Source organism: Megalobrama amblycephala, linkage group LG12 (genome assembly GCF_018812025.1).
Source record: "Megalobrama amblycephala isolate DHTTF-2021 linkage group LG12, ASM1881202v1, whole genome shotgun sequence".
In the NCBI taxonomy this organism is placed as follows: domain Eukaryota; kingdom Metazoa; phylum Chordata; class Actinopteri; order Cypriniformes; family Xenocyprididae; genus Megalobrama; species Megalobrama amblycephala.
Window position 1 is genome coordinate 26,281,576 of NC_063055.1, and position 7,268 is coordinate 26,288,843.

A 7,268-nucleotide genomic window follows, 5' to 3' on the forward strand; every position below is an offset into this window, starting at 1 on the left:
TTTCGAGGTCAGTTCAAATAAAAGAAAACTAGTGTTCGTGACAACGTTTTCATAATATCACATTCATAATGTATAGAATGGCTCAAGAAATATTAGCTTCTGCATGTACAGTGTTTATAATAGCAAAATAAATATCCTTTAAAGTTGTCTCTGGCGGACACATTAAACACATAGACATAGCACACTATGGTTAAATACCATCACAGCTGTGGAGTTACATGTCAAGGTAACACATAAGAGAAAAGACCTGTAGAGAAAACTAAATAATCTATCCCATGAATGAATTTAAAAGCAAAACCCAGCCATCTAACGCTCCCCTCTACACCAGAATAACATCCCGTTAGGTCAAAGCGTTAAACGTCTGGTGGTGGGGGGTGTGTGGCACTAGTCATGAGATGACAGATGATTGCATCATTTTAATGCTGCCAGGAGAGGCTGGGCTAATGTTGACACAAAACCCAATACTTCCTTGCAGAGGAACAGGCTGGCTCAGGCTCGGCCTCATCCCAGAGCAGAGAGCTACGAGGGCCTTCAACACTGCAAGCAAAAACCCCTGAACGCTGCAGGATTAGTACACTCCTCACTTCTCGAAATGTACTACCTTCTCACACTTTCATAAAAACAGCTTTCAATTTTAAACAACAAGCATTCAAGAACATTACAAATCATTCGCATGCTGAGTTACATAATTTTTTTTTAAAACAATGATAATATGGGACAGTAAAGGCATTCTGAGTAACACACAATCTCAGGGTGTATTGGGAGGGAATACGACTCCAGTCATGTAGAAAACACACTGCCAGGACCAAAATCCACTCATGTCAGCGGGAATATGGCATCCCGCTCGCAAAGCAGAGCTAATTAAAAAACAACACAACGCAGGAGGACGCCCCCACGGTGCTAAAATAGAACTATCAGCACACCAGGGGATCATCCACAACTTCCTACTTCGAGCAAATTATCCCTGGACCAAGACTAACAACAGACTTGAGCCAGGTTGCACTGACAGTAAGGGCCAGAGGGGAACATTCAAACACTGCATTCAAATAATGCAGTATATACACTTCTTTTAAATAATACCGTAAAGTTGCACTGCAGAAGTTGTGTCATCTATCTATTTATCTATACAGAAATCCTGATGTCTATTTGAGAATAATTCAAGTTATACATATACTCTCTCATACACACACAAACCATCCTTGCTTAAAATCTTCTTCTTGGATGTGCAGTATTCACACTTTCATAACATTAAAGCATCGTTCATTTGCTTTTCAGAAAATCTATTTATTCTAATAAATGAAAACATTAAAACATATTAAAAACAAATATTTCATGTATATTGAACAAAATTAATATAAAACTATTAGGCCTATAATAACATTTAGGCCCAATTTAAAAAAAAAAAAAAAAGTATTTCCAGCTTTTCTGAATTTCATAGTTCATTTTATGATAATAAAAGCTGTATGTCCAAAATAGCTACTTTGTAATTTTTTTTTTTTAATTAATATATTTAGTAGTCTATATAATAGTCTAATTCAAAGACAGAGAATTAATAATAATCTATTGAGGATGTACATGTAGTGGCGTTGCAATAGCTTGAAAACACAATTATATTTCCATAACCTGTGTCTTTAATTGGCACTAACGCAAAGGTCTGCTTAGCCATTTAAAAAATATTATATGCAGATCGTAATTCCAAAGCTAATCCTCTAATAACGAAAGGTTGTTATTTCAAGTTTCTCTTGAGCTACAGCGGGGTGAACTTTACGCGCCAAAACAAGCTATAAATTCCCGCCGGTAAGCTCGTGCTGTAAATAGCTGACAGAGAGGTGTGAATATGAACGTTTGCCCAATGTCGTGATTTACGGTTCTAATGATTATAGGGCATGAATCAATTGATGCTAGCATGTCATTAGGCGGAGTTCCATCAGAAACGGCTAAAGGCTTCAACTTGGAGCCACGGGCACTTTGCGGGGTTGACAAGTACAACCTAAATGAACGTCATAAAACTCAAAAAGGTGCCAATTACATCTACTAAGTGGCCCGTCATTGAGAAATATATAAACAAATATTACTGCTAGCTACCTGTGTAGCGCGGGTGTGTGAAAGGACCTCCATTGCAGGTGAATATGCTGAGACGAAACTGCTGTTTATGAAATGGCAGGTTTTGTAATGCGAGCAAAAATGTGATTTACACTAATATCTGATTGTCATCCCTTCTTAGAAATCATAACCTAAAAAGAACCTAAAAATCAAAACCCCTTTCACATGTTTGGCCTGTCTCGGCTCTAGCTGCCGTCTCCAGGGTAATGGAATATAAGACCAGAGCTATGAAATTAATTTTGTTAACACTAACTCTTCACGGTCGAGCTGAAAGAATCGGCGACTATTAAAGTCAGGCGGTAGATATGGCCCTTTAATTGTTGCTTGGTGTCCGATAGGGACCTCCCAGTTATCGCCAAGAGAGAGGGAGCGATATTTCAAAACCCCTAACACAAAAGCTAGCTAAAGTAGCGACAAACACGGGGAGAAGACATGCAACATAAGGCGACCTGCGGTCCACACACAGCTTCAGGACCGGGTGAATTACAACACAACACCCACCCACTGAGCACATTCAAACTATCCCATACCATGATTAGGACTTCATCATTTTATAGAAAAGAGGAATACGAAGTTCGAGCAGATTTTAATTGTTGTACACGGTGTTAAAATATAGGCTATATAGCATTTATGTGCACCGCAGCTTTTGGACATTCATGATGGTTACAGCTAAATTATGTTAAAGGCATTCTGCAATAGAACAATAGAAACGATTACGAGTGCACAACAACAACAACAATAATAGCCTAATTATTAGTATTAATGGGCATAATCATAATAATAAATTAGCTAATAAATTAGGCCTAATGGAAACACGTTGATGAATTAATTAAAATAAAATAACTATAGTGGGTTTATTATCTGCGAGCAAACAAGAAATAAAAGAAAATATATAGGCCTATTTCCAAAAATAACGCCGACTGTCTCATTTTAATATTTTTGTAAAGAAAGGTAAAATTAAGATAAGTTAATAATTTGCGCTGACCGTCAACATCAATCTGCGTTAATTAAACTTAGGCCTACTGTATGAATGACAGGTGAACAAATAATTATGTTTACATGGGCTCTGGACAAAATAATCGAATAAACGTCACAATTAAATGAAATCGCTTAATTTTCATTCCCATTGCAAAATATCACAGCCCAAAAGTTCCTTCAAAATCACAGGAGTGACGTAGCTTATCTCAGTTTAGAAATAAGAAAAAAGAACAAGACAACGCAGGACATACAATCTATAATATTATACAATCTATAATATAAGGACTAATCTTCGACAATGCCACAGTGCACTTGGTTGCTCAATTGTAAAAATAACAGCATTTTAAGATGTTGACAAGTTCAACAAAATCATACCACCAACGCCACATACAGATCAACTTTACGAGGGGAAATAGGCCTACTTAGTGCGTAAAAGCGAAAATTGTGTCACTTTCTTTGCTTGATTACAGTTGAAAAAAAAAAAACCTAGTAACTCAATGAACCTGCGCGCGTCTTACACCAATAATATCATTCAAATAATCCATGCCCTTACTGTTGGTAGTCATGTTTGCAGTAAAGTTTCCTCTCCCGGAAGTAGCAGCTAGTGGTGAGCGGTTGTTGACACACGGCGCATTGCAAACACTCCTCGTGCCATGAAGACTCGTTGACGCGCATCAGAAAGCGGTCAGATATCGGCCGCTGGCACCCCTCACACACCGCCTGGTGATGGCACTCCGTCCCTGGAGGGCAAATGCATCATTTTAATAACACTGAAATTTTAAAATAATGATTATTCATATGAATGGATTATGAACAAGTGGCTATGATATCATTTTTTCTTAATATTATAGCCTATTAGCCTAAATAAATATGACACGGTGAAAAAAAACAAAACAAATGCTGTGTGAATAACTGTCAATTCACAACCATACTGTATGTACGATAGGATTTATTATTATTATTATTTATATACGCTCAAAAATTAAAATAACGCACAAACTTTCAGCTAAAACTAAATATCAAAAAGTTTACATAATTGCGATGCTTATTGCCTATGTGATGCTTAAATTATTGACAATAATTGTACTTTTTGTTTGTATAGCCTACCGTACAAAAACATTTGTAATAAAAACAATAATAATAATTAAAAATTATGCATTAGGTTTTTGTTGTTGTTTGTTTGCTTGCTTGTTTTCATGTGTGTGTATATTTATTTATTACGGCAGGCCTATTTTTTTATACGTCAGGATTTATACGTTACAATATTTTGTTAGAATGAAGCAGCCATGTGTGAATAAGAAATAAGTAATGTATCATGAAAATGACAATATTAGAGCATCGAACTAAATACATTACGTTGCGCATAAAATGTAGGAGAAATGATTTTATACACCAGTTGTGTATTGGGCTTATTTTCTCTGGGAAATAACTATGATTATTAGACAGATATGCGGCCGGCCGGTAAAATGCCTGACCCATGAGGAGGATGCATCCCAGCCGCCTGTATAGCTCGACTGCCACAGTTCCAGCTGTAGTTCTCTTAAACATCTTGATAAAACGGCATTATAAAATTCTGAGGAATAATATTTTCGTATGCCCCGAATATGTGTTCGCAATGCTGAAGACAACGAATCACTTACCCAGCATAACTCCAAGCGTAGCTTGTCCCGACCGCAGCGGATGGTCTTCGATTTTTATACCGTCCAACATCTTTAAATATTCCCACTGTTACCTGCAAGCAAACTCCGTCCTAGTGACTCTGGACCTGTTGTAATATCCACAACAACATATTTGTCAGAGTTGTCCACGCTTTAAATCCCAAAACTACAGCACACAACATCAGTTGATATTACAGAAATCTCAAAGATGGCCAGCTCAAGAAAACTTTTCATTGTAACTGACACTTGCAAGATTACTATTTGCTCTTGATCAAACCTTGGCATAGAAGCACAACAAGACACAACTATAAAACTTAAAACACGCACTAAATCACCTGTTAATTAACGTCCGAGTCAGTCTAGACGTTTTCTGCACGAAGCGCAAAGTTTGTATCCCGACTGTGCTATCACGAGCTGCAAGGGAAGATCCTCCCTTTCCTACACCGTGCACAAGTCGTCTCGACCCGCAAAAGTTTTCAGGAAATTAGTAAAAAAAATCCACGAAAATATAAAGGAGATGTCTAAACGTTAACTCTTAAATTAGTGCGCCATTCGGCTCCCTGCAGCTTGAGAAATCTCAAAACTGAGATAGGCTTGAGAGAAAGCACCCTCCCCTTTTGGTCGCGTCACTTTGCAGACTATTGACTGACATAGGGATGCTATTGGTGCGCCAGTGTTCGTGCACTCTGCCGAGTGGAACTAAATGCGTTCCGCCTCCAAAATCGCATTGCCTCCCAAACTAGAGGCGCACAAGGATGGTAAACAACGTTACGAAAATTGCGGTGAAACAAACGAGTCTGAAAACACAGGCTAATTCAGACAAAAAGAAAGAAAGAAAGAAAGAAAGAAAGAAAGAAAGAAAGAAAGAAAGAAGGGTGTTATAGGGTCAATATAGTCTGTATTCATACAATTTTATATATATATATATATATTCATGTATTTATCACTTCAAACATTGATTTTGATGGTCCACATATATGTAGTAATGTTGCATTTTGAGCAATTTTTTTAAAACTAGTGATACAGTCGCACCCATTTCACAACCTTTTTGGACAATACTACATTATACATATATACATTTTTGGACAAAATAACTCCAATTTAACGAATACGGCGCAAAAATTAAAACAGAACAAAAAAGCAAATGTATTTTATCTGTTAACAAAACAACAACAATAATTGTTATAATAACTGTTATTTTTATTGTTCATTTTTTTAGCTAGTAGTATCCCACACTTTGCATCATTATGTTACAAAGTGATTGGGTGAATACAGAAGAAAACATGTAATTTTTTAATTAATCTGTGGCTCTGTTTGCAATTACGCGTTGTTTCTTTTGTAATTAATCACAATAACGTCAAATTTGTAACATGCGTATTCACTGTAAAAAAAAAAAACTTAAAAACTTGAAAAAGTAAATTACCTGGTTGCCTTAAAATTTTGAGTTCGTTGAAATTAAAAATTTGAGTTAATACAATGAAGGCGATTGGTTTAATCAACAGAAACTCACAATATTATGTTTTCTGAACTACATTAGCCTAATTATTGAAGTTGATTTGACAAAAGAAAAAAATGTTGTGATAACAAACCATGAAAATAATTTTTACAGTGTTGTAATGTAAAATGTTACTGTTATTGTTGTTGTTGTAAATAGATGGTGTCACTTTAAGCGCGTGTTATTCTTTGCTTTTTACTCCGGCTGCTCCGAGGCCCTCTCCTCTCATGCAGAGGCTGCTGGCTTTGATATCAGGTAGCGGAGCATCACGCCTGCCCCGTCCGCATGCTTTGTGCTTTTGTGTCCATTATGAAGCCTCGAACCTTCTGACCCTCGTCTACGATGCACCTGGAGATCAGGGCCGATAACCACAGACAGCGGATGACAGAGTCAGATGAAATAAAATGCAAACCGTTGCGCGGTCCTGTTGGATGGATGGGATAGAGTAATACTACTACCGATTAAACAGAAAAGATAAAAATCGAGCTCATTTTATTTAGTGCGCTTTGTGGTTTTTTTTTCCGGCGGGACCGCTTTGGTTAGATCTATTCTCATCCAAAAACCAATAAACCAATAAAAGAGGACGCATCAGAACAAATGAAATGATGCAACAGATAAGTGATGAATCTTTTAGCTATACATTATTAAAATGTGTCGTTTCTTTTTAATTGTATTATTCTGTTACCTTGGTTTTTATTTAGGAGAGTAAATAATTCCTTCCATTAGACATTTTGTTCATATTAAAAAAACAAAGAATCGTTTAACTAAATGAAAAATACATTTTGCACAGAATAATTTATAGCGGTATTGTAAGGAAACATTTTTGCTCACCGTTTTGATCATGAGGGAAAACAATAAATCAGCTGTATTTATGGCAGCCCACTGCTTCACAAATGTTTGAGACAGGCTAACGATAGCCATGACTACCAATGATATACATTGACTACCTATTGAGAGCAATTGTTAGGATCCCAGTGCTGGATATTTTGGTTGAGACCCACTAATGGTTGCGCCTTTCATCTTCAGGTCTTTAT

At 36.7% G+C, this 7,268-nt stretch overlaps 1 protein-coding gene across 1 annotated transcript in view; it reads right to left on the reverse strand.

The window, feature by feature from the left end:
• Window positions 1–5,681, reverse strand: part of lmx1bb (LIM homeobox transcription factor 1, beta b) — a 77,139-nt gene extending 71,458 nt beyond the window's left edge. The window contains exons 1-3 of the mRNA XM_048210671.1: window positions 5,075–5,681; window positions 4,722–4,846; window positions 3,635–3,821 (exon numbers count right to left, since the gene is read on the reverse strand). Coding sequence (XP_048066628.1) covers window positions 3,635–3,821; window positions 4,722–4,791 — 257 coding nt within the window. The 5' untranslated portion in view covers window positions 4,792–4,846; window positions 5,075–5,681. The remainder of the gene's footprint in view (window positions 1–3,634; window positions 3,822–4,721; window positions 4,847–5,074) is intronic.
• Between the last annotated feature and the right edge of the window lie 1,587 nt (window positions 5,682–7,268).